A 26939-nucleotide genomic window follows, 5' to 3' on the forward strand; every position below is an offset into this window, starting at 1 on the left:
GCCCGTTGACAAGTATGATATATTCTTCAGACTTGAAAAATCTCGGTCAGCCTGTACATATAAAAAAAGTGCATAATTTTTTCACAAAATTTTTTGCCACTATTTGAAATTTTCATCCAAAATAGTCAGTAATCGTATGTAAATTTGATTTTTAATCGAAATTTGAAAAAAAAATTGAACTTTTCTGCCAAAAATTCAAAAATTTCAGTTTTTGCCCTATCGAAGAAGGCAACTCTCAGAATTACAAGCAAAAGTATTGAAATGTCTGTTACTCCATTGAAATAAACAAAACGTAATGTACTTTCTCCCCTTTTCAAACAATAATCCATATCAAAAGAATTTAATCAAATCTATATTATATGTTCATTACGTCTGATCCTCCTGGCTTTTCACATTCCTGCTCCGCCCCCTTTCATTGAAAAAAGGGCTCCGGGACATTTCGCCACCGGACGTTTCGCCACCAATTTTCGGAAAATTTCAAAAGCTTTATGGGGTAAAAAACATATCATTAGCACGCGTTGATTATGCTAATTAAGTTGATATGTTTTTTACCCCATGAGGTTTTGAAAATTTTCCGAAATTTGGTGGCGAAACGCCCGGTGGCAAAATGTCTGGTGGCGAAATGTCCCGGAGCCAAAAAAAGAGGACGGAACGCCTTATCATCTGTTTCCCATTTCTAATAGCCTTATGATTTTTCACACATTTTGTTACTTCTATTGTTATCTTTATTTAATAAAAGGTCTAATTGTTCTCAAGTTTGATGTTCTTCTTCCACTCGACATCAACACAACAACTTCCACTCGACAAATGTCGCCAAGTTTTGGCCCAACTTTGCGTGATCAGAGCCAATGATATAGAGTCACCAAGTATTGGCCAATTTTGTATGTTATTTTCTCTTTGAAAATCACTTATTCAAATTTTTTAATTTATTCAGTTTTAACCCATTTATACGAGTTTTCAGCTTTTTTCTTGTTACAGTATCCGTATCAAATTTGGTTACGGGAGTATTCAGATTTTTATGTTTTGACTCCGGAGCAGGACTTTTAGTGAAGAACACGATTTGTTCCCAAAAAAAGGAAACTACGCGCGCCGTTTAAATAATGAGGCACGGGAATGAATTAATAGAATTCGGTAGAATTGACCGTTTTGAGTAGAACAAAAGGGAGAATGAAGTAGACGAAGAGAGATAAATGACAAGAATAGTTGGAACTATAATTTCGGGGGATTTTGTGGGGAAAATCGGTGCGACCCGGAATTATAGGGCCGCAAAGTTGGCAGGTTGTATGCCAGAAGCGTCAAACTGACAACAAAGTCGGAAAAGTAGCTGTATTTCTCGGTAAGCTTTTTAAGCATTGATATATTATGACCTTCTATTTCTATCCTTTGTGACATTTGTGAGCGACTTTATATTGTATGATGTGTATTCATAGGTGTTTTTCTTCTTGTCAATGAATGAATACGAAAATAGATACCTTACAGTGTTTGCTACTGATTTTCAAAAAAAAAACTAACAAGATTGAATAAGAATCTTTATTATAGAATTATCACTCCAATATGTAAAGGTTATTAAAATGAAGTTACAGACATTTCAGTAATACCGAAATTATTCCTAATAGTTGCTTTCTTCAATCCATCATCAGTTTGGATTACCTTTCCGTCTAAATCCCTCAAATACATTTCCAAAATTTCACTATCGATCTTCAGCTCTTTTAGATTAGGAAATCCTCCAGCCTTCCAATTCTTGAGTACCTCATCCAAATCCTTGTTTCCCAAATTAGACCATTCCAGTGTAATTTTACTGCAAGTACACGACAAAAGAGTTTCCAGAGTAAACCAATCAGAATCCAAAATTCTAATTTCTCGCGGCCATGAAGTGAAAATTGGTTCAAACATAGGGTACCATAATAGAGGTCCATTAATAGATGATATTGTAAGATCCTCGACCAAATTAAATTTACTGGATATCTGGTTCCACAACAAGTTATGAACTTTTGATCCATCAAGTTCTATAGTGAGCGTCTTGAATTCCACTTGTAGATCAAACAACTTTGAAATTATTGGTTGAAATAAATAACTGCGATGACAATTATAATTAGTTGAAATCTTGCATTGAAAAATCTTCAATAGATGCTGAATGACAAATAGAAATCCTTCTTGATGATTTGTCCAGAATGTTTTGACTTCTGTGGTACAACATGCCATAGAAAATTGTTGAGTTTTTGAATTGAAAGTTTTCCTGGGATCTTGACGAATGGAGATTTCAAATCGCTCGTTGTTATTTTCAGAGTAAACTCTGATTTTCTGGTGTAACATATACATATCGACTACAACTTTTTGAGAGTACAAACGAGCATTATTGATTTGAATGGATATTTTCTCGGAGCAGAGGGAGAGGTTGATTCTGGAAAAATGGTAGGAATTAGTCAGGTTAGATCAGTAAGGTTAACTCACGTCTCTCTTATATTCAATGATTTGAATACATCAAACAGAACCACTCTAGGAAGACGAAGTAGGGGAAATGGTGACATAGCAGTGAGAGAAGGAATAGAAGGTGGAGAAGGAATAGAAGGAGAACTAAATGGAGAAGACATTGAGGCACAGATAGAGAAGACGATGAAATGAGTATGAGTAGAAAGGGAGTAATGAGAATAGACTGAGGAGTAGAACGGTGTAAATAGAATCTGTGAGAGGAGGAATGCCTGCGTTTCGTGGCGAGACCACAACAAGGTCTTGTGGGAAAATAACGGAGTCACTGTGTGCGCAATGGTAGTACTGGGGTCTATCGATCCGTCATTCTTACCATAGACCATCAGAACGACAGATGGTTTGGTCTCGCCACGAAACGCAGGCTCTCCTCCAATCCCACATTCTATTTACACACTTCCTCAGTCTCATCTCATTACTCATTTCTTCTCATTCTCAATAGATCTATAGGAAAATAGCTGATCGAATGTGTGCGCAACGGTGGTACCAGGGTCGATCAATCCGTCATTTTTCCCAAAGGCATCTACGACAGTGGTGTGGTTATCAAAACTAATGATGGATCAAAGAAGCCAACTATTAACACTGATTAGGCCTCAACGCTCAACCACCACATGTCTTCTAGAGTGACCATAACTCTCTAGGAAGTGTCCGTACAAAAAGTTGTCAACTACGAAATTTCAGCTCTACGTTCAATCTATATGATTCATTAAAAATTTTCATAGTGTGACATTCAGAATTGCTATGGCACACTCTCAAATTTGGTAATTTTCCACTGAAAACGCCAAAGTTGATACCTTTTTGTTTGGTACTGTATGCTTGAGTTTTATCGATATTCAAAAACATTGCCGAAAATTCGAATTTTTGCAAAAAAATCAACAAAAAAAATTAAATTTAAAAATGTTTGTACTGAGACCCGGGCAGGCCTGAAAAATCTCAAATTGGCCCGGCCCGTTGCAAGTTTCGTGGTAAAAAATTTCACAACTGAAGAGACTGTCAAAAATGAAAATGATACACGAAACTCCTCCATCACACTAAAAAAAGTCGAAAAATTGGGTCTAAAAATTGTTTTTTTTCCACAAAATGTGTTTTGTGACCTCCCGATTTTTTGTGGTCTGTGATCACAAATGGGCGGTTCTCTCCCAATGAGATAAGATTGCGCAATCACAAGAAAGAGAATTAGTATGAAAGAGAAACGAAAAAAGAACATTTTCATTCTTTTTTTGAGAAAATGCTATCCTTATTTTTCTTATTTTCCTTCCTAATTACCCCAATTAACTCTCTGAATATTCTTGTCTACTCGCCCGCATTCGCAGCGAGTCACAGTAATTTTTTGGGGAAATTGGCGGATACTTTGACGGAAAGAGGGCATAATGTGGTAGGTCAAATTTTTGAGAAAAAAATCAATACATTTTATTTTTGGTTTAGACATACCTGATGCCAGTGATGGAGATTGGAAAACGAGATGAATGCATTGGAGTGAAGCTCACGAAGGATTTGGTTATTGTGGAGGTGAACACTTTTTGAAAACAGTTTTATTCTTTTTGAAAACAGATATTCCAATTCAGCTTATCGCGAGCTTTCAAAAAAGTATAATCATGCCTATATTCTGAGCGAATTAGGTATCATCGCCACGATGCGCCTTTAAACGAGGGTACTGTAGTTTTCGTGGTGAGACCCAACTAGAAGCAAATGTGGGCATGATTGTACTTCTTTGAATGGTCTCAATGAGCTGAATTTGAATTTTACATTGAAATTTGAAGAAAAAACATTTCGAAAATTTTGAAATTCGGGTTTTTTATTCACGTTTTTTATTTTTGAGATTTTTCTTGCTAATATTCAAATTCAGATCTTCGAAAGCTTTCAGAAAAGTATAATCATGCCCACATTCCGTTTCAGTTGGGTCCCGCCACGAAAACTACAGCACCCCCGTTTAAAGGCGCATACCGTAATTTCGTGGTGGGACCCAACTTGCTCCAAACAGCGTCATGATTATACTTTTCTGAATGGTCTCGTCACGCTGAATCCGAAGATAATAACTATTTTTGTTGAAAACTTCAATTGCAACACTTTTTAGGCCGGTGAAGAAATGCTTGCCCAAAAGACGTCAGGCACCTCGAGTGATGAAGTCATGGAAGTTTTCTGGAAATCTGAAATGGATTCGACTAATTCTAGAGATGTAAGAATGTCTCTCAGGGGACATGCCGTACTAATAGAGGGGAATTTTCAGATGTTCAAATGGTTCAGTTCGGACATGAAGATGGGCTGCAGGAATTTCCATTCTCGACGGGATATTTTTGATCAAATGAAATCTCGAAACTTTGACGTGGCAATTCTCGAACCGATATCTGTTTGTGGATTAGGATTTGTGAAGGCATTGGGAATTGAGAAGATCATATTAGCGTCCTCGTGCACATTTTTCGATTCAGTGTTGAATTATATCGGGGAGCCATTGGATTTCAGTTATGTTCCATCGTTATACAGTGTGACTGGAGAGGTGATGAGTATGGCGGAGAGATATGAGAATTGGATGGTCACTAAGGTAAGAGATCAACAAAAAATGAATAGAAATTTCTTTAAATTAATAAAAACCGCTGAAAATTTAAAATTTGATTGATTGATACCACTTAGGAGTGCTTAAAACCAGAAATCGACATGTCACCTTACTCCTTACAAAAAACTAAAAAGAAAAAGACTAGGTGGGAATCGAACCCTGGATGCATTTTCACTGGGCAGACTTCTTACCAGGCACACCAGAGCTGCGGTAGTGACGACAGCAAGCAGAAGGGGCGGCGCATCACCTTTATCACTATCCTCTGTTCCACGCAGCCGCTTCTGCTCTGGTGGTGTACCTGGTAAGGATTTTGGCCAGTAATCTGGCATCGGGGGTTCGATTCCTAGCGTCTCCTATTGTTTTTTGCATTTTCTAAGGAGTTTAATGGTGAGTCAAAAATGCATTAGAAAGCGGTTTTCGATGTTTTTACTATGAAAAAAAAATTTTTTGAAGGAAATCAACATAGCTATCGAAGACATGTACGATGATGAGATGAAGTCTTACCATGAATTTCTGGGAGAAGACGTTCCCGATTGGCGTGATCTACTTTCAACTGCCTCCATATTCTTTGTGAATTCAAATCCATTCCTCGACTTCCCTCGACAAGTCATTCAGAAAACAGTACCGATCGGTGGCATTTCGGTGAATATTGATTGGATTAGAGAGCAGAAATTGTCAAGTGATTGGGTGGAGATTTTAGAGAAACGAGAGAAAAATGTATTGATTTCATTTGGCAGTATGGTCAAGTCGACTCATATGCCCAAGATATGGAGGTCAGTTTTGAAAGCGTGTTACGGGCTGAAAAATGATTGGATTTCTAAATTGTTTTGATTCTTTGTGTAGATCATGTCCAGGGCTACATTTTTGCAGTTGACAACTTCTTGATAGCTCCGCCCACTTTTGAGATATGCGCCTTTAAAGTTGGTAGCTGGGAGGGAGAGGAGGGGGAGAGACGCTGAGAAGCAGACACTCTAACTTCTCTGCGTCTCTCCCTCGCTCTATTAAAATTGGTCATGGTTGTAGTCATTCGAAGCGTCTGATTTCAAAAATGTAAGTTTCAAGTTCAAACATTGAATAAATAGTAAGATATACTAAGTTTTCTGGAATTTTAATTTTGATAAAAAAGTTTACAAAAGGCCTCCGCATCTTTGTTGGTTTAGATTTTTCAGCAATTCTAGTTACATTTTTGAAATCAGCGTGGAAAGACGGTTCGAATGACTATAAACATGACCAATTTTGAAAGATAGGGAGGGAGACGCAGAGAAGTTAGAGTGTCTGCTTCTCTGCGTCTCCCTCCTTCTAGTCGGCCATCTTTAAAGGCGCATATCTCAAAAGTGGGCGGAGCTATCAAAAAGTTGTCAACTACAAAAATGTAGATCTAGATTTGATCTACAAATTGATATAAAAATCGAATTAGTTGAATTATTTCTGACGCCATCTAAGTTTGTTCAACTTCCAGAAACGGTCTCCTCGAAGCAATCCAGTCAATGCCCAATGTAACTTTCATCTGGAAATACGAATCCGACGACACCTCTTTCGCCAGTCATCTTCAAAACCTCCATTTTTCGAAATGGGTTCCCCAAACGGCCCTTCTGAATGACGTTCGTCTAAACGCGTTCCTCTCTCACGGAGGTCTCGGAAGTACGATGGAATTGGCGTACAGTGGAAAACCGGCTGTCATGATTCCAGTGTTCGCAGATCAAACTAGAAATGCCAGAATGTTGGAAAGACATGGAGGAATTATTTATATGCATAAGAACTCTATGGAGGATGCGGACAGGATGAAAAAGGCATTTGAGGATATTTTGTACAATGAGAATTATAAGAAGAACGCGTTGAAGCTGGCGGATATTTTGACGAATCAACCGTATAGTCCAAAGGAGAATGTGATCAAGTATACGGAGTTTGTCGGGGAGTAAGTTGCAGCTTTTAGTGGTTTCACATCAAAAATTTCGGTTTTGAAAATTCAATATTAGTTTCAAAAAATGAAAAAAATTGGCCAACTTTAATCGTCTGCAACTTTGTAATTTTCAGTCCAATTTTCACAAAATTATATTGATTATGTAGATCAAATCTCGCTCTACATTTTTGTAGTTGATAACTATTTAATAACTCCGCCCACTTTTAAGATACACGTTCTCAAATTTAGGGACCCAGGCCGCGCGGGGAGATGGTGAGAGAGCGTGCGAGAAGAGGAGGCCGTCTCGCTTCTCTGCGTCTCTCCCTCTCGCGCTTCTAGGTCACCAACTTTGAGAGCGCATATCTCAAAATTGGGCGGAGCTATCGAAAAGTTGTCAATTACAAAAATGTAGCCCTATTTTCGATCTACAAGCAAAATGTTATTTGGTAAAGATTGGACTAGAAATCACAAAGTTACAGATGGTCAAAGGTGGTCATTTTTTGAAATTTTTTAGAATTTTTTTTGATCTACACAACAAATGTAAATTTGAGATGATTTGACAATGAATTGAACCACGACGAGAACTTAAATTTGGCTTAAATTTTTGTAAAGCATAACGATTTTTCAAAAAAAAGTCACCCAAAATTAATAAATTAAACTTACTATTTCCAGACACGGCCCCTTCCCCGATACGGATCCATACGGACGTCATCTCAACTATTTTCAGAAGACTTTTTTGGATATTTATGCAGTTTTTGCATTATTTTATGTTACTGTAGCAATAGTTTCAATTGTGATTTTGAGAAAAATTTATTCAAAACTTACAATTAGAAAATATTTCTCATTGAAATCAAAATCAACGAAGAAAACCGATTAATTAGGATTTTTCGAATTCTGACGGGTTTTGATTTAAAAAATAAATAAATTGTCTGTCTATTGTATTGGATGGTTACTGTAGTAACTGTAACTATGATGAGGGACGTTTGGGAAGTTATCTCAAAAAAAAAGAGAAGAAGAAAAAGGCGAAATATGAGCTTGTAAAAGAGAAAAGTGTACACAAGATGTGATCTTTTTTCTACTGTTTTCTCTCACTTTCTTTCTTTTTTTTGTTTTGCTCAATCGTCATCCTGTGTTCTTTTCGTATTTATTTTCTGTGGTTTCAGAAAAAGTTACGATTTTCTGCAATTTTCCTTGTAAAAACAGCGAAAATCGCTTTCGAAGGCATTTTTGACTCACCGTTATACTCCTTACAAAATGCGAAAAATGATAGGAGAAGTCGGGAATCGAACCGCCGATGCCAGATTACTGGTCAGACTCCTTACCGGGTACACCACCAGAGACAAGCTGGCCGCGCGCAACAGAGGGTATTGATCAAGGTGGTGTTTGCCGCGCGTCTCTTGTGATGCACCCGGTATGGAGTCTGACCAGTAAAAATGCATCCAGGGTTCGATTCCCACCTAGTCTTATATATTTTTGTTTTTTGTGAGGAGGTCAATTTCTGGGTTTAAGCACTTCTAAAGGCCTAAAACCGTTAAAACTAGGCTCCAAAACTTGCTCGGAACTCGTTTCTCTCTAAATCTCTCACTCTCTCATTTTTTTTTCATTTTCTCTGATTTTCTCAAACACTTCTCTTTTCCCTTAGCATTCTGTGTCTCTCAGTCTTTACCCAGATTTTGATGCAAGTCAGAAAAATTTTCAATTTTATTTTAAAAGTCGGTAATCTTTAATGTACATTGTTTTCGTGACGTTTTAAAACTAGAGATTTGTCAACCGAATAGGCATTGCTCAGTATATTTCTTCAGATTTAACAGCGATAATTTCGAAATGTTTGGTTTCGAAACGTCATAACACAAAAAACTTGCAACATCTCTCCAATGTAGTCACCTAAACAAAAAATGCGCTGTAGGCGCGCCAGACGCAAATGAAAAGAAGATAGAGAAACAAAGAATTGGTACAAAGATTAGAAGAAGAGAGAAACGTGATTTTTAATTTCTCATCCAATTAAGAATCGTCTCTTTTTTTAGTTGTGTTTTCCATCCATTTTTCAGTTTTTTTTTAAATGGGAAAAATGACTGTCAGTGGTTGTTATCAAGTCACAGACATTCTCAAATTTGGAAAAAATCAAAAAAATTTGTATCTAAAACATAATTTATTTCGATAAACATTAAAACTTCTCATTTTTTGCTTTAAAAATTAGTGAATTTTAGGTTTTCATAACTCCCTCAATTTTTGCCTAAATTTTTCAAATTTACATTTTTCTCGTAGATCAAGAATAGGGCTACATTTTTGTAGTTGGCCACTTTTCGATAGCTCCGCCCACTTTTGAGATATAAGCGTTTGAAGATGGCCGCGCGACAAGGAGACGAGAGAGCGTGTGGAAAGAGGAGGGTGTCTCGCTTCTCTGCGTCTCTTCTCCTCATCGCTCTCTCGCGTCGAATAGCTACTATCTTTAAAGGCGCATATCTCAAAAATGAGAGGAGCTATCAAAACGTTGTCAATTTCAAAAATGAAGCCCTGAACTTGATCTACACAATTAATATAAATTTATTTGAGAATTGTCAGCATAAAATTCACTAAAAAGAGCTCAAAGTTGGGCAATTTTTTCCCTTTTTGAAAACTTTAACATTTACAAAATATGTACGTTATCAATGAAAATAAACTAAAGTATTGTCTATCACTAAACAATCAATATCAATTCTTATCAATTTTTCAATTTTAATCTACTCCTTATATATTGCAGACATGGTTCTCCTCTCCCACCGATACCTCTCTTTTCTCTTTTTCTTCTCGATTTTCATCCTTCCAATCAATGCATTCAACATTCTTGTCTACGCACCATCTTTTGGTGGAAGTCATACCAATTTTATGGCCAGATTGGCGGATACACTGACGGAAGCTGGGCATAATGTGGTATGTCACCTTTCAAGGCTTGTAACATTCTCAGCTTTGATCCATTTTTTTCAAATTTAGATTCGCTGTGTATTATCAAAACAATTTTTCTTGACATTTTTCTGACCCCGCGAAAGTTGCCGCCTTTGAATTTAATAACGCCCCCTTTTTGCAGTCTCGGGCAGGGTTTTTCGCAATCCGCCGCGCACTTATTTCGCGATTTATTTTCAGCTTCGATTATTGAAGAATTTGTAAGCTGTAAAACTGTTTTTGTTGCACGTGTTCTCCATATGTAGTGGTAAAAAATAAAACAACGGAACAAGACATGTTAATTTCGTAAGTTTCGTTTGAAAAAAACGCGAAAAGCATCGGAAATTCGAAAAAATCTGTCGAACGATGACTCGGAAAGAGAAAACAGTAGCAAGACAAGAGAGAGAACAAAGAAAATATGAAAAATAACGTATTTATTAAGAATCAAGCAGTGAATAACGCTGAGAAACGTTTTTAAACATATCTAATTAAATTTTAACGCTGAAAGGAAATTAATTCATTAACGGAGAATGAGGATTCCAGTAAAAACCACGCAAAACTCTGAGCAAGATCGAATAAGACCGGAATCAGTAGTCACTCCGTGTTTCTTCTTTTCTTGATTGATAATTATACTTATTTATCTGCAAAAATTAATTTTTGGAAGTAAAATTTTTATTTGTCTATTTTTCTATTTTATTGAAGCTGTTGGTCCTCCGTTTGTTGCTTTCAACCTCATTCCGTCTGAAACAAACAAAGATTGATGATTTCTAACAAATATAAACAATTTTTTAAACAATTAAAAAATGTATTCAAGCCAAAAACAACGAAAAAAAAGCATCAAAATACGCTGAAAATAAATCGCGAAATAAGTGCGCGGCGGATTGCGAAAAACCCTGCCGGAGACTGCAAAAAGGGGGCGTTATTAAATTCAAAGGCGGCAACTTTCGCGGGCTCAGAAGAATGTCAAGAAAAATTGTTTTGATAATAGATCAAAAACAAGGCTACATTTTTTTTGTTGACAGTTTTTTGATAGCTGTGCAGGCTTCTGAGATATATGCCTTTAAAGTGAGACAACTGCGGCAAGGCGAGAGAGGAGAGGCGAGACGCAGAGAAGCGAGACGCCCTCCTGTTTTCGCACGCTCTCTCGTCCTCTTAGGAACCTATCTTTGGACCCTTATATCTCAAAAGTGGGTGAATCTATCAAAAAGTTGCCAACTACAAAAATGTAGTCGTATTTGTGATCTACACAACTAATATCATTTTGTAGAAATTGGACTAAATTTTAATAAGTTACAGACAATCGAAGTTGACTAATTTTTCGACTAAAAATAGATTTTCAGACATTTCTGGCGCCAGTTGTGGATGCTTCAAGAAAAGGACAATTAAGTGTGACAATGACCAAAGATTATGTTGTGGTAGAGGTAATTATCTATAATTAGATACTAATTAAGAAAATCTGAAAATCTTGAGATTTCCAGCAAGACGAGCACATGAAGAGTCAAGTGAAACCGATTGATGGGGTGTTGGGACAGTATTGGAAGGCTGATATTGATTCGTCGAATTCGGATACAGTAAGACATTTTTTTCTAAGAGAGCGCGCAGAGAAGATAGAGTGTCTCGTTGTCTGCATCTCGTCACGCCGCGACGAGCATATAGCTACCATCTTTAAAGGCGCATATCTCAAAAGTGGGCGGAGCTATCAAAAAATATTCAACTACAAAAATGTAGTCCTATTGTTGATCTACTCAAATCATATAGTTTTGTGAAGATTGGACTGAAAATTAAAAAGTGAAAGACGGTCAAAGTTGACCAAGTTTTCTCATTTTTGAAACTATTTTTGAATCGTCGAAACTTCAAACCCTCATAACTCTCTAGCCTGCAGAGCTATCAAAAAGTTTTCAATTACAAAAACATAGCCCTATTTTTGATCTACAATTTCATATAAAATTCTCAGGTCCTCAATGCCTTCACTCATGTCAAAACTCAAGCTTGCGAGAATTTCCTTCGCAATCGAGAAGTATTCGACCAGATGAAATCCCGTAACTTCGACGTGGGAATCTTCGAACCAGTCTCTGTGTGTGGCCTCGGATTTATGAATGCTCTGGGGATAGATAAAGTGATTATGGCATCCTCGTGTGCTCTACATGAAGTTGCCTCTGCTGCAATCGGGGAGCCATTGGATTTCAGTTATGTGCCTGGGATGATGAGTAAATCTGGAGATCAAATGAGTCTCACCGAGAGACTTGAAAACTATAAAATGGCAAGATCGATTGAAAAAATGCAACACGGAATCTGGGATCAGGAAACCGCGCTCTACCGTACTCACCTAGGCAGCGACGTTCCCGACTGGCGGGATCTGATGCCTACTTCCTCTGTGTTCTTCACAAATTCCATTCCATACGTGGATTTTCCGCGTACAGTAACCCAGAAGACAGTGCCAATCGGTGGAATTTCAGTGGATATGGCGGCGATTCGAGAGCACAAACTATCGATTGAATGGAGTACTGTATTGGATGAGAGACCATACAATATGTTGATTTCTTTCGGTTCGATGGTCAGGTCCATGGATATGCCCATTGAGTGGAGGTGAGTTTTGAAAGCATGTTATGGAGTGAAAAATTGTTCGATTTTACTTGTTTTTGTTGATTATTTGTATACATCAAAATAAGGGCTACATTTTTGTAATTGACAACGTTTTGATAACTCCGCCCACTTTTGAGATATGCGTCTTTAAAGATGAGCGTTATACGGCGAGAGAGAGAGAGAGTGAGGATGGGGCGACGCAGAGAAGCAGACACTCTAACTTCTCTGCGTCTCCCTATTTCAAAATTGATCATGTTTATAATCATTCAAAGCGTCTTAAAACGCTGATTTCAAAAATACAAGTTAGAAGTTTTAAAAGTAAATAATTAGTGAGATATACTACGTTTTCTGGAATTTCAGATAAATTTTTTACAAATGCCTCCGCATCTTTGTTAGCTTTGATTTTCCAGCAATGAAAGTCACTTTTTTGAAATCTGCGTAGAAAAACGGTATGGCAACATTTTTTTCGATTACTACTTTTCAATAGACCCGCCCATTTTTGAGATACGTGCTTTTGAACTGAGCAACTGCAGAAAAACATTGTCCAAACTTTGAAAGTACGTAATTCGGCAAGGTTCCATTATTTTTTTTATTAAATTAAACATTTTCTAATAGTTTAAAAGTAGCTCAATATTTTTGCAGTTGACAACTTTTGGATAGCTCCGCCCACTTTTGAGCTAAGCGCCTTTAAAGATGGTAACGAACAGACCAGAGTGTATAGGTAGGGGGAGGATGGGAGAGTGCAGAGAAGCTAGAGTGTCTGATATCTCTGCGTCTCCGACGTCATTGACCACGCCCTCTCACTCCCCGACTCAAATAATCCATAATTTTTTGCAGAAACGGCCTTCTGGAAGCGATAAAATCAGAGCCGAACGTGACATTCATTTGGAAATACGAGGCAGATGAATTGGAATGGGCACAAGGAGTCTCGAATATCCATTTCTCTCGATGGGTTCCCCAGACGGCCCTTCTGAATGACGACCGTCTTAATGCGTTCATGACACACGGAGGTCTTGGATCAACGAATGAATTGGCTCATCTCGGAAAGGTGGCTCTCATGATTCCAGTATTTGCAGATCAGAATAGAAATGCTCGAATGTTGGAAAGGCATGGAGGAGTGAAGGTGATTGAGAAGTACGAGTTGGCTGATAAACACAAAATCCGATCGGCAATTCAATCGATATTACATGACAGACAGTATAAGGAGAAGGCCGAGAGACTCGCACATTTATTGATTAATCAACCGATGAAACCGAAGGAACAAGTCGTCAAGTATACTGAATTTGTCGCCAGATTCGGTCCATTCCCTCAAATGGATTCTCACGGAAGGAAACTTTCATTCGTCGAAAGAAACTTGGTGGATATATATTTTGTGATGGGCATTCCTTATTTAATGGGATTTTTATTCATTTTCTGTGTTTGCCGGTTTGTATCAGGCAGATCTTCTAACAAATTGGTAAAAAAAGAGTGATTAAACGTCATATCGTTGAGAAAAATGTTGACTTATTTCCTTTTCACAATGAACCTTTTCAATATTAAAGCCACCGTGCAAATCATAAAAGAGAAGAACGGAATCAGGGTTGAGCGGAATTCCGCCTTCCGCATTCCGCTTAACTCTGAACAGAATATGACCAATTATTTCGATAAGGTAGACATCCAGAAGGTTTCGTTGAATGAAGTTTAGTTTTCGAATGTATGGATCCATTTCTGGTAATGGGCCGTACCTACAAAAATATACGCAAAGTTGACCTTGTATATCTCTTTAACAAAAAAGTGAAGAATATCAAATTTATAATGGCTGTGTAGATCAAAACAGAAGTTACATTTTTGTAGTTGTCAACGCGCGCTCAAATACAGGGTTCTCTGCGTCTCCCTCTCTCTCTCTCAGCGACCATCTTCGAAGGCGCATATCTCAAAAGTGGGCGGAGTTATCAAAAAGTTTTCAACTAATGAAATGTGCGAAACTTTATGTTTATCATTTTTGTAGTTGACAACTTTTTGATAACTCCGCCCACTTTTGAGATACGCGTCTTTGAAGATGGCAGCGTGACAAGGAGACTGGGAAGACGAGAGAGCGTGCAAAAAAGGAGTTAACTAGTGAAATGTGAGAAACTTCTTAGATCATTTTAAAGTTGATAACTTTCTGATATCATTACCCGTTCTTGAGATATTTTAAAGACAAGAATTGCAAGCGCGTCACGTGCTCACATTTAAAGGGAGAATATCTCAGTGGGCGGGGCTATGAAAAAGTTGTCAACTACAAAAATGTAGCCATATTTTTGATCTACACAACACATTTAAATTTGAAAAAAATGGATCAAAGCTGGCAATATTACAAGTCTTGAAAGGTGACTAACCACATTATGTCCAGCTTCCGTCAGTGTATACACCGCCATTAGAGCTTACCCTTTATTCGCAAAAAACCCTTCACCGTACTACTTTCTTTTCTTTTCTTTATTCAACATGTCTTTAAAATTGGCATACTTGCAAAGGGCCGGGCCGTGACGAGAATTTCCACGGCCCGGCTGAAAAAATTTGAACTGAAATTTTGAACGAAAACTTGAATTTTTTCGAATTTTTTCCCAAAAATGTCGCACTTTTTACTATACTTCAGAATTCAATCAAAATCTAGTTATGCATCAAAAATTGATATTTTTAATGTTAAATTTCAAAAAAATTCGTTTGCAAGTATGAAAATTGGTATACCTATGTTACTGTGATGTTCCCCCCATTACCGGTCATTCTATTTATTTGTTGCCCTGCATTTTTCACTTTGAACCCACTCATTGAAAAGTGGCGTCCTCGGAAAAACCGGTACTTTATGGTTTAACGGGTGTTTATTTAATTAACGGGTGTTTATATAATAGACGGGTGTTTTGAGAATTAACGGGTGCAATACCAAAGTCTAAGAATAAACGGGTGTTTACAAATCATTTTTTCAGTAGTTTTCATTTTTTCTGTTCATTCACTGTTTTACCATTTTTTGCTATTTTCTATCGTTTTACAAACATACTTTTAATTATTTGGTGCCCAATCACTGATAAGTGTCTTCTAGCATCGCACGCGTAAAACTGATGAAGGGTTGTTACCCGATACGCTGTACTGTATTATCACGGCATGCTTCTTCCAACCGCGCTCTACCGAAACCAAAGAACATTGTGTGCAAAATTGAGAGATGCAGAGAAAAAGAAACAATTTTCAAGGGCATTTTGGTGGAGCGCAGTTGTAAGAACTGTGCGAAGCTAATAAGTGTGGAAACATTTCTAACACATCATTTTTCGATTTGAGACTGAAGATATGCTGGCTATGATGATCCGGGCTGATGCAAGCGCCAATTTGAAATCTCCCAGTGTAGAAATTAGTTTGAAGGGGTTTGAAGCGTCATAACTCGTTATAGGCTAATTTTTCGAACCTGGCTCCGAAAGACATTTTTCTTTTGCCGAAAATTCAGAGTGGAGCCCTATTAAAATCTCAATTTTTGGAATGCCGGTGCCCCCTTTAAGCTCTGAGTTTAGCCACCTTTTATTCGAGCATATTCTTTAATAGATAACCAAAGAGTGTTAATCATCAAAAAATAAATAACGCCGCCTTTATCATAGATTAACTTAAAGTGGATGATTGAGCAAGAATTGTTGAACAGCGTATTACATCTGTGGTGCTCTCCATTGTGGCGCCATATGTCCGGCTCCGCGGATAGTAATGAAGCTGAGCCCATCGAAGAGTGTCTTGAATCCAGCGATTTGTCTGTCGAACTTCCATGGAGTCTTCTTCAATGTTCTACGGAGTCCCAACTGATCGACGAACTGTTGTCCCATTATGAAGTTGCATGCCATGTCGGTGTCACCGTAGTAGACGAGCACACGTACGTGGTTCCTGACGATCTTCTTGATGAATGGATGTCGGTGTATTGCTTTTGGTAGGTGGTGGTCACCTTGTCGCTAGAAGGTAAGAGTGTTTGGGATGGGGTAGTGATAGTTAAGTGGGACTATATTAGTTTAGAATGGTTTAGATCGCCAAAGATTGGCTGAGATAGTCTGAGATCCACTAAGCTAGGCTATGATCAGTTCAGATCGGTTGAGATCGGTTAAGACAGACTAAACTTGATTAGGATTGGCTGAGAATGTGTAAGTCATGTCTTATTGACACTTCCCGGAAGTTAGCAGAAAATGTCTCAGATAGACAAAAATGCCTGGCTAATATGGTCTATGACTTACAAAGCTTTCCTAAGGTATCCTGATAGATATGACCGGTTAAGTTGGGAAAAACTTATCTAAGCCTGCTGCAAATTGGCTGTAGTTCACAATTGGTTAAAGTATTCCACTGGCAAAACCATGTTTAGGTGTTGTTATCAACCTACTCTTACCTGCAAATATCCCATTTTCCAAGGTTGAACGGAATGTATATTGCTTTGCAAGTATCCAGCACTATGCTCCAGCTCAGAGACTCGCATCAACAATGTTCTGGAACTGGTCTATCACCTCAAAAATTGCGGATATCCTGCTCAAATCGAAAAATGATGTGTTAGAAATGTTTCCACACTTATTAGCTCCGCACAGTTCTTACAACTGCGCTTCACCAAAATGCCCTTGAAAATTGTCTCTTTTTCTCTACATCTCTCAATTTTGCGCACAATGTTCTTTGGTTTCGGTTGAGCGCGGTTGGAAGAAGCATGCCGTGATAAAGTAAGGATTATGCGTTTATGCAACTAAAGTAAACAGTTATGCGCTTTACTAAAATGTTTATTAGTCTATTAACCAAGATTACAGGTAAAGAGGGCGCGGGGTAAAGGATACAAGAGTAAGTAAAGGGAAAGGAAAAGGAAACAAGGTGGGATCAAGAAGATCGGCCTAGAATGAGCTTTCGCCCGGCCTTATATACTGGTGCGGGGGCGGGAGACATTGGCGCCCGCGGGCGTAGGGCAAACGGGAGAGGTCAAATGGTGTGACAATAACAAAGGGTGAGAGATAAAGGTGCGCGTGGAGACGCAGACATTGAAAGTGAGAATTATCAGTCCGTTGAATCCAGTCGATACCTTACAATAATACAGCGTAGTACAGTACAGCGTATCGAGTAACAACCCTTCATCAGTTTTACGCGTGCGATGCTAGAAGACACTTATCAGTGATTGGGCACCAAATAATTAAAAGTATGTTTGTAAAACGATAGAAAATAGCAAAAAATGGTGAAACAGTGAATGAACAGAAAAAATGAAAACTACTGAAAAAATGATTTGTAAACACCCGTTTATTTTTAGACTTTGGTATTGCACCCGTTAATTCTCAAAACACCCGTCTATTATATAAACACCCGTTAATTAAATAAACACCCGTTAAACCATAAAGTACCGAAAAACCTTCATAATTTATCAAGAAATTATCCAAATTAGCCAAATAATGTACCAAAAGACGTGTTTTGAGTTCTTCTACAAACCAACATAAAAAAATCAACATTTTAAAAAAATTAATTTTTCAATTTTTTTTCATTCAAAAAATTTTTAATTCCAATTTTTCCTAGATTTTTGATGTTTTCTGGCTATAAAACGGGCATACCTTTTAAAATGTGCATGTGAAGTGCTTTATCAAGCATAATGAAATACATTTTTGAGTTTTTTGTTCGTTCTATAGCCAGAAAATATCGAAAATATAGGAAAAATTTGTTAATTCCATCATTTTGACATCAAAAACTCAATAACTTCAAGAGAAAAATAAAAAGTTTTTTTTTCGAATTTTCAAATCACGGTCAGGAAAAATTGATTATCGATAAAATTAAAGTGGATAACTTTTTCAAAAAACTTATTTTCTTATTGCTGAATGTTTCAGCTATCTTTTAAAAAAAAGTTTATGCAAAACGGACACGATTCAGCTGAGATACACACGAAAGAGTGGAGGTATACTCACCTATGACCGCTACTGTAGATATTTTTTTAACCCGAATAAATACAATGTTGAATCGACGATATCTGACACATTTGGGTGCATGCTTTGACAAGAAAATACTGTATGGAAAAGAGTTTCAACAGGAAAAGGAACGGATCGATAAGAATTGGGAACTGTTGAGTAGGTTTATAGCGTCGTTGACCCCAAACAAGAGAACCAGAAACCAGAAATTTCCCGAAATCACTCCAGGTGCCTCACACTGATCAAAACATTCCAAAACTATAAAAAATGTGTTTTGTGTCCATCCGTGTATTGTAGTCGGTGGTCACGAAAACGATGGTTGTTGTCTGCATGCGATAAGATTGCGCAATGCGAATTAATATATAAGAGAGAATAAAAATGACTGTTTTATTGGTCTTTCTAATTTTTTTCGGTATAGAAAATGCTATCCTTATTTTTTTTTTTTTTCACAATAATTACTCCAATTAACTGTCTGAATATTCTTGTCTACTCGCCCGCATTCGCAGCGAGTCACAGTAATTTTTTGGGGAAATTGGCGGATACTTTGACGGAAAGAGGGCATAATGTGGTAGGTCAAACATTATTTGTTGAAAAAAATCAATAAGTTGCTTAGACGTACCTAATGCCAGTGCTTGAAATTGGGAAACGAGATGAATGCATTGGAGTGAAGCTCACGAAGGATTTGGTTATTGTGGAGGTAAGTTTTTTTCTTGTTTTTTTTTTGCAAAAATTTGAATTCAGCTTGTCATGAGCTTTCAAAAAAGTATAATCATGCCCACATTTCCTAGAAGGACAAGTCTTACCCAAAAATTAATATAATAGTCAAATTCAACTTATCGAGAGCTTTCAGAAAAGCGTAATCATGGCCATATTCCGTTCTAATTGGGACCCACCACGAAAACTACAGTATCCCCGTTTAAAGGCGCATACCGTAATCTCGTGGTGAGACCCAACATGTACAGAATATAGTCATGACTATACTTTTCTGAAAGGTCTTGATGAGCTGAATATGACTGGAAAACTGACTGAAATTGAAAAATATCGGAACAATATTTTTGATTTTTGTAATTTTTCGAATTTTGCATTTTTTCATCTTCAGCTCATCGAGAGCTCTCCGAAAAGTATAATCATGACCATATTCGCTTCAAGTCGGGTCCCGCCACGCTGCGTCTTTAAGCGGGGTACTGTAGTTTTCGTGGTGGGACCCGACTTGAAGCAAATATAGGCATGGTTATACTTTTCTGAAAGCTCTTGAAGAGTTTAGTACGAATATAAACAAGAAAAGTGAAAGAAAATAGGAACGATCGAAAAATTTAGTACTTTAATTAAAACTTGAAATTTTTCGAACATGACGAGTCTTACCTAAAAGTTGTTATTATATTCGTGTTAAGCTCATTGAGAGCCTTCAGAAAAATACAATCATGACCACATTCGGTGTCCATTGGGTCTCACCACGAAAGCTACAGTACCCCGTTTTAAAGGTGCATACCGTAATCTCGCGGTGAGACCCAACTTGCACCAAATATAGTCATGATTATACTTTTCTGAAAGGTCGTATCACGCTGAATTCGAATACCGTAATTATTTCTGTAGAAAATTGAAACCCAACATTTTAGGCCGGCGAAGAAATGCTTGACCGAAAGAAGTCCAACAGTGATGAAATGATGGAGGCTCTCTGGAAATCTGATATGGATTCTTCTAATATTAGGAATGTAAGATCTTTTTAGGGTTCATGCCGTACTAATGGAGGGGAGTTTTCAGAGGTTCAAACCGTTCAGTTCCGACGTGAAGATGGCCTGTAAGAATTTCCTATCGCGTCGAGACATTTTCCATGAAATGAAATCTCGAAACTTCGACGTGGCAATTCTCGAACCAATGTTTGTTAGTGGATTAGGATTTGCAAAGGCTTTGGGGATTGAGAAGATCATATTGGCATCTTCGTGCACATTTTTCGATTCAGTGTTGAATTATATCGGAGAGCCATTGGATTTCAGTTATGTTCCGTCGTTATACAGTGTGACTGGGGAGGTGATGAGTATGGCGGAGAGATATGAGAATTGGATGGTTACTAAGGTAAGAGGAACACTGAAATAGACTTGAATCCAGGTTGCTCGGTACGAATTAGAACCATCCACTAATCAAAAGTAGATTTAAGTTTCGTTTTTTGATCATAACTTCTTTCAAATAGTTTCGATTGAACTGAAACTTTGGGAAAACATTTATTGTAGAGATTTGATAAAATCTACAAAAAATGTGGGTTTTGAAAATTGCGAAAATGTGAAAAATGGCAAATTTTCTTTTGAATGACCAGTGAATCAAAAACAGTAAGTGGAAACAGTGTTTATGACAGTTTTCTGTTCGATACAGTCTAGTTATTCATTTTTCATGTACTGATCCGCAATCCTAGACGTGTTTTTCAGGTATCCCGGTAAAATTTGTTGGTTTAGACGTTTAGAGTTTTGAAATTTAATTAACTGTTAAAGGAGGACTGAAGTCATATTTTTTTATTTCAGATTCTGATACTTCAAAAAATTCTGAACAACTTTCATCATTGGAGCATATGCTAAAAATCGCTCTAAACACCCTAAATTCACGTTTTCCCAGCTCAAAAGGAGCCTAGGTGGAAGAGTTTTCCCACGCGAATTTTTGCCCTCGTGTAGTCCTCTCGGACAAAATGATATCTTTTTATCGCTCGATTTCTCATTTTCTGGCTTTTTTAAACAAATTTTCGTGTTTTTTCTTATTTTTTAACGATATAATTTGAAAAAAACACAAAATTTTGTTGAAAAAAGCAAGAAAACGAGAAATCGAGAAATAAAAAGAAATAATTTTGTCCGAGAGGACTACACGGGGGCAAAAATTCGCATGGGAAAACTCTTCCATCTAGGCTGCTTTTGAGCCGGGAAAACGTGAATTTAGGGCATTTAGAGCGATTTTTAGCATATGCTCCAATGATGAAAGTTGTTCAGAATTTTATGAAGTATCAGAATCTGAAATAAAAAAAATATGACTTCAGTCCTCCTTTAAAAAGTTAATCTTGGTGAAAAATAATATCGCTAAACTAATTAATGGCGTATTGTGGTCAGTTATTATATGTTCATATCATAATGTATGCGAGTTCATTTTCATACTTCAAGAATTTTTTAATTCGGTCCACAACCCGCTGAAAGTGAGCGCCGGAAAGTTTTGTCAGTGAAATGGCCGAAGAAAAAACTTTGGCCGCGATGATTTTCTGAATTTTGACGGTTCAAAAACTGTGCAAAAACTTTTGGAACAGATGTTTTTTCTTCAGGAAGCCAACTTAGCCTTCGAAGAATTTTACGACGGGGAAATGGAGTGTTATCGTGAATTTCTGGGAGAAGACGTTCCCGATTGGCGTGATCTACTTTCAACTGCCTCCATATTCTTTGTGAATTCAAATCCATTCCTCGACTTCCCTCGACAAGTCATTCAGAAAACAGTACCGATCGGTGGCATTTCGGTGAATTTTGATTGGATTAGAGAGCAGAAATTGTCAAGTGATTGGGTGGAGATTCTAGAGAAACGAGAGAAAAATGTATTGATTTCTTTCGGAAGTATTGTCAAGTCGATTCAAATGCCAAAGATATGGAGGTGAGTTTTGAAAACATCTTACGGGCTGAAAAATGGTTGGATTAAAAAAGTTTTTGTGATTCTTTGTGGAGATCAAAATCAGGGCTCTATTTTTGTAGTTGACAACTTCTTGATAGCTCCGCCCACTTTTGAGATATGCGCATTTGAAGATGGTGATGAGAGAGAGGGAGAGGGAGACGCCAAGATGTTAGACACTCTCGTTTCTCTGCGTCTCCCTCTAGCCTTCTCACGTCTTGTTTATAATGATTTAAACCGCTTTAACGCGCTAATTTCAAAAATAAAATTTTCATAGCTCAAAACACAAAACTGTCAGAGATACGGAAGCATTTAAAGCACGTAAAAAACTGACTTCTTTAAAAATTATCAAAGTTTGAGAGACCGTCACAGTATCCCCTTTTGTCACTAAAGTTTTAAATTTAAGTTTTCTTGTAAATCCAATATAGGGCTACATCATTTTTGTAGTTGACAATTTTTTGATAACTCCGCCCCCTGTTGAGATATGCGCCTTTAGAGATATCGGCCGCTCTCGCTTCTCTGCGTCACCCACTTTGACACCGCATTCCTCAAAAGTGGGTGGAGCTATCAAAAAACTGTCAACTACAAAAATGAAGCCCTTATTTTGATCTACAATTCAATATAAAATTTAAGTCAGTTGAATTATTTCTGACGCCCTCAAAGCTTGTTCAACTTCCAGAAACGGTCTACTCGAAGCAATCCAGTCAATGCCCAATGTAACTTTCATCTGGAAATACGAATCCGACGACACATCGTTTGCCAGTCACCTTCAAAACCTTCATTTCTCAAAATGGGTTCCCCAAACGGCCCTTCTGAATGACGCCCGTCTAGACGCGTTCCTCTCTCACGGAGGTCTCGGAAGTACGATGGAATTGGCGTACAGTGGAAAACCGGCTGTCATGATTCCAGTGTTCGGAGATCAAACTAGAAATGCCAGAATGTTGGAAAGACATGGAGGAATTATTTATATGCATAAGAGCTCTATTATCCCAATCTGAGAGACTGACAGTCCTGGCCTAGGATACGACAACTCCGCGACCGCGATATTTCGCCACGAAAATGGACACAGTCGGTCGGCGAGTGCAACCGTAATCTTGCGCGGCAAAAAATTATTTATTTATTTTTACCTAATTTTAAAGCTATTTTGTATCGATTTTCAACGATTTTGAACGATTTTCTTCGTTTTTTCTCGTTTTTTGAGAATATTCATGCTTCGCTGTCATATTTTATTATTTTTATAGCTTTTTCATCGATTTTTTTGTTTTCAGGGTGCTGAAATCTTCATCGTCGTCGCCATCGTCAGGTTTCTCGCATTTCTACCACTTCTCCTTTTGTTTTGCGGTTAGTTTCATTTCGGAGCAGATATTTTCTTCTCCGCCAAATGTTTTCGTTACAGATTTCGTCACTTCAACATCGCGGAGACGCATCATTTCAGCGGATATGGCTTTCGAGAAGGGGCGTGAGGCAGCGCAGTTTAATGAAAACTTCAACGATGAAATCAGGAGCGGTTAGTCACACTTATGTTCAGAAAATTCTTCTCCGCCTGTCTTTTTACAGATTACTTCGTGGTGCCAACAACAGATTCAACAACACGGCTTTATTCACAACAAAAACGAGAGGGAAAAGAAAATTCATCCGAAGCATCGTCGTCCCATCGCCAGTTTTTGTCATCTTCTTCAATCAGACGTTCGGTTTTTTTGCGGTTAGTTTCTTCTCAGAACGGGTGTATTCTTCTCCGCCAAAAGTTATCTTTACAGCCTTCGTCACTGATTGCGAGCCAACGTCGGGAAGTTTGGCCATTCGAGCACTCTACACAGTTTCAATTCTTCGATAATTCCTGTTAAATAATTCCTTTTTAAACCTTTCTCTGTTTTTGAATGATTATTAATAAAATTTATGTTTTCCATTGCATGCTTTGCTTGTTCCGAAAGTAGTAAGCGATTCGGCAAGTTCGAACGTGTTGTTTCGGGGGAAATCTTGCCGAAAGAAAATAATTAGAGCAAATTCGAATAATTGAGGAGACTATTCTTGCCGATTGAGGATGGAAAATATTTTTCCAAACTGATTTGTCTAGAAATAGTAATTTTACGCACGCAGAGGTACACATAAGTTTTCAGTTCGCAAGTATGTTCTCTAATGTCACTCTAATCAGTCTTCCTCTTGACCAAAGTCGTGAAAAACTATTTTGGTAGAAAATTTTGAATTTAATTAAAAAATTATGGCAAGATTTCCCCCGAAACAACACGTTCGAACTTGCCGAATCGCTTACTACTTTCGGAACAAGCAAAGCATGCAATGGAAAACATAAATTTTATTAATAATCATTCAAAAACAGAGAAAGGTTTAAAAAGGAATTATTGAACAGGAATTATCGAAGAATTGAAACTGTGTAGAGTGCTCGAATGGCCAAACTTCCCGACGTTGGCTCGCAATCAGTGACGAAGGCTGTAAAGATAACTTTTGGCGGAGAAGAATACACCCGTTCTGAGAAGAAACTAACCGCAAAAAAACCGAACGTCTGATTGAAGAAGATGACAAAAACTGGCGATGGGACGACGATGCTTCGGATGAATTTTCTTTTCCCTCTCGTTTTTGTTGTGAATAAAGCCGTGTTGTTGAATCTGTTGTTGGCACCACGAAGTAATCTGTAAAAAGACAGGCGGAGAAGAATTTTCTGAACATAAGTGTGACTAACCGCTCCTGATTTCATCGTTGAAGTTTTCATTAAACTGCGCTGCCTCACGCCCCTTCTCGAAAGCCATATCCGCTGAAATGATGCGTCTCCGCGATGTTGAAGTGACGAAATCTGTAACGAAAACATTTGGCGGAGAAGAAAATATCTGCTCCGAAATGAAACTAACCGCAAAACAAAAGGAGAAGTGGTAGAAATGCGAGAAACCTGACGATGGCGACGACGATGAAGATTTCAGCACCCTGAAAACAAAAAAATCGATGAAAAAGCTATAAAAATAATAAAATATGACAGCGAAGCATGAATATTCTCAAAAAACGAGAAAAAACGAAGAAAATCGTTCAAAATCGTTGAAAATCGATACAAAATAGCTTTAAAATTAGGTAAAAATAAATAAATAATTTTTTGCCGCGCAAGATTACGGTTGCACTCGCCGACCGACTGTGTCCATTTTCGTGGCGAAATATCGCGGTCGCGGAGTTGTCGTATCCTAGGCCAGGACTGTCAGTCTCTCAGATTGGGATAATATGGAGGATGCGGAGAGGATGAAAAAGGCGTTAGAGGATATTTTGTATAATGAGAATTATAAGAAGAATGCGTTGAAGCTAGCGGATATTTTGACGAATCAACCGTATAGTCCGAAGGAGAATGTGATCAAGTATACCGAGTTTGTCGGCGAGTAAGTGAACAATTTTGTGAACTTTTTAATTGAAAAGTTACTTTTCCGAGAAACGGAATCAACCAACTTTGAAAGCTTGGTACAGCTTCCTACAGTGCATAACTATTTCAAATTTGTATTCATTATGTGAATCAAAACCAGGGCTACATTCTTGTAGTTGACATTTTTTGGATAGCTCCGCCCACTTTTGAGCTACGCGGTGTCAAAGTTGGTGAACTAGAAGCGCGAGAGGGATAGGAGAGGGAGAGGCGCAGAGAAACGAGGCACACTCCTCTTTTCGCACGCTCTCTCGCCTCGAAATCTTTCAATTCGCATATCTCAAAAGTGGGCGGAGCTATCAAGAAATTGTCAACTACAAAAATGTAGCTCCATTTTTGGTCTAGCAGAAAAATGTGAATTGGAAAAATTTTGACAACGCGACCTCTTAAATTTGGTCAATTTTTGCAAGAAAAATTAAAAGTTTGAAGTTTTTTCCTAACGTTTTATTTTAATGTCAGAATTTTTTATTCACCTTAATAAATTAAACTTACTATTTCCAGACACGGCCCCTTCCCTGATACGAATCCCTACGGACGTCGTCTCAACTATTTCCAGAAGACTTTTTTGGATATTTATGCAACTTTTGCATTATTTTATATTACTGTAGCAGTGGCTTCAGTGATAATTCTAAGGAAAATTTATTCAAAAGTTAGAAAATATTTATCGTGGAAATCAACGAAGAAGACGGAATAACGGAGCAACTGAAGTTTTCGGCATCTGGAATTCTAACCGGTTTTTTTCAATTTTTGTTTATTTTTTCTGAATGTATTTTTGATTATTGTGTTGTATGATTACTGTAGATAGATTGAGCCATACTGTGCCATCATGTATCTTAATTGTTCTAAAACTATGATAGTTACCGGTCAGATTAGTTGTTCTTTTTCACAATGAACCTTCTCAATACTAAAGGCACCGTAAAAAGTAAAACAGAAAAGAAGAGAATATGACCAATTATTTCGATAAAGTAGACATCTAGAAGGTTTCGTTGAATGAAGTTCAGTTTTCGAATGTATGGATCCATTTCTGGGAACGGACCGTATCTGAAAATATACCAATTTTATATTTTTCTGGTAGGGCAAAACCAGGACTACATTTTTGTAGTTGACAACTTCTTGATAGCTCCGCCTACTTTTGAGATATGCGCCATTAAAGATGGGAGCTACAGAAAAAATAGTTCCCGATGCATGCACCATATGGTGCATATTAGCACCTAATGCCCAAAATGTATGTTTTTAAGGCGAGAAACTCTAAAAATACCGTAACAAACCATAAGTAACCATAAAAACCTCATTTTCCACCAATTTTCTAAAAAAGCGTCCGGTTGGCCGAGTGGGATTTCTCACCGATCATGTCCCCCGGAAGAGTACCGGGGTTCGAGTCCGCATGGTGGTAAATCGTTTTTTTTTGGATTTTTGTGTTATTTGTCTCCAGGAGGTTGAAATTACAAAATATTAGAAACAAATTACTTTTTCTGGTTTCTAAGACTTCTCTGCGTCTCTCACTTTTGCTTTCTTCCTATCCGCCACCTTTAAAGGCGCATATCTCAAAAGTGGGCGGAGCTACCAAAA

General features: G+C 37.7%; 7 protein-coding genes across 7 annotated transcripts; 5 read left to right on the forward strand and 2 right to left on the reverse strand.

The window, feature by feature from the left end:
- Positions 1–1566: 1566 nt before the first annotated feature.
- GCK72_002981 (uncharacterized protein) lies at positions 1567–2202 on the reverse strand (the record flags this gene model as incomplete). The annotated part of the gene is made up of 1 exon (XM_053723729.1): positions 1567–2202. The coding sequence occupies one exon, from the start codon at positions 2200–2202 to the stop codon at positions 1567–1569; it is 636 nt and encodes a 211-aa protein (XP_053592374.1).
- A 1510-nt stretch (positions 2203–3712) lies between these two features.
- On the forward strand, positions 3713–6954 carry GCK72_002982 (uncharacterized protein; the record flags this gene model as incomplete). Its single annotated transcript, XM_053723730.1, has 6 exons — positions 3713–3859; positions 3910–3993; positions 4559–4660; positions 4712–5023; positions 5489–5808; positions 6495–6954. 6 exons carry the CDS (start codon positions 3713–3715, stop codon positions 6952–6954), a joined length of 1425 nt encoding a protein of 474 aa, XP_053592375.1.
- Positions 6955–9677: 2723 nt separating this feature from the next.
- On the forward strand, positions 9678–13908 carry GCK72_002983 (uncharacterized protein; the record flags this gene model as incomplete). Its single annotated transcript, XM_003095563.2, has 5 exons — positions 9678–9845; positions 11195–11275; positions 11333–11425; positions 11809–12440; positions 13275–13908. 5 exons carry the CDS (start codon positions 9678–9680, stop codon positions 13906–13908), a joined length of 1608 nt encoding a protein of 535 aa, XP_003095611.2.
- A 2173-nt stretch (positions 13909–16081) lies between these two features.
- GCK72_002984 (uncharacterized protein) lies at positions 16082–16815 on the reverse strand (the record flags this gene model as incomplete). The annotated part of the gene is made up of 2 exons (XM_053723731.1): positions 16082–16375; positions 16801–16815. 2 exons carry the CDS (start codon positions 16813–16815, stop codon positions 16082–16084), a joined length of 309 nt encoding a protein of 102 aa, XP_053592376.1.
- A 2141-nt stretch (positions 16816–18956) lies between these two features.
- On the forward strand, positions 18957–22959 carry GCK72_002985 (uncharacterized protein; the record flags this gene model as incomplete). Its single annotated transcript, XM_053723732.1, has 5 exons — positions 18957–19031; positions 19951–20046; positions 20096–20407; positions 21627–21946; positions 22641–22959. 5 exons carry the CDS (start codon positions 18957–18959, stop codon positions 22957–22959), a joined length of 1122 nt encoding a protein of 373 aa, XP_053592377.1.
- Positions 22960–23438: 479 nt separating this feature from the next.
- On the forward strand, positions 23439–23795 carry GCK72_002986 (uncharacterized protein; the record flags this gene model as incomplete). Its single annotated transcript, XM_053723733.1, has 3 exons — positions 23439–23468; positions 23519–23663; positions 23719–23795. 3 exons carry the CDS (start codon positions 23439–23441, stop codon positions 23793–23795), a joined length of 252 nt encoding a protein of 83 aa, XP_053592378.1.
- Positions 23796–25180: 1385 nt separating this feature from the next.
- On the forward strand, positions 25181–26064 carry GCK72_002987 (uncharacterized protein; the record flags this gene model as incomplete). Its single annotated transcript, XM_053723734.1, has 2 exons — positions 25181–25332; positions 25872–26064. The coding sequence occupies 2 exons, from the start codon at positions 25181–25183 to the stop codon at positions 26062–26064; spliced, it is 345 nt and encodes a 114-aa protein (XP_053592379.1).
- Positions 26065–26939: the final 875 nt, after the last annotated feature.

The sequence above is a fragment of the Caenorhabditis remanei genome, chromosome I, assembly GCF_010183535.1.
Source record: "Caenorhabditis remanei strain PX506 chromosome I, whole genome shotgun sequence".
Lineage (NCBI taxonomy): Eukaryota > Metazoa > Nematoda > Chromadorea > Rhabditida > Rhabditidae > Caenorhabditis > Caenorhabditis remanei.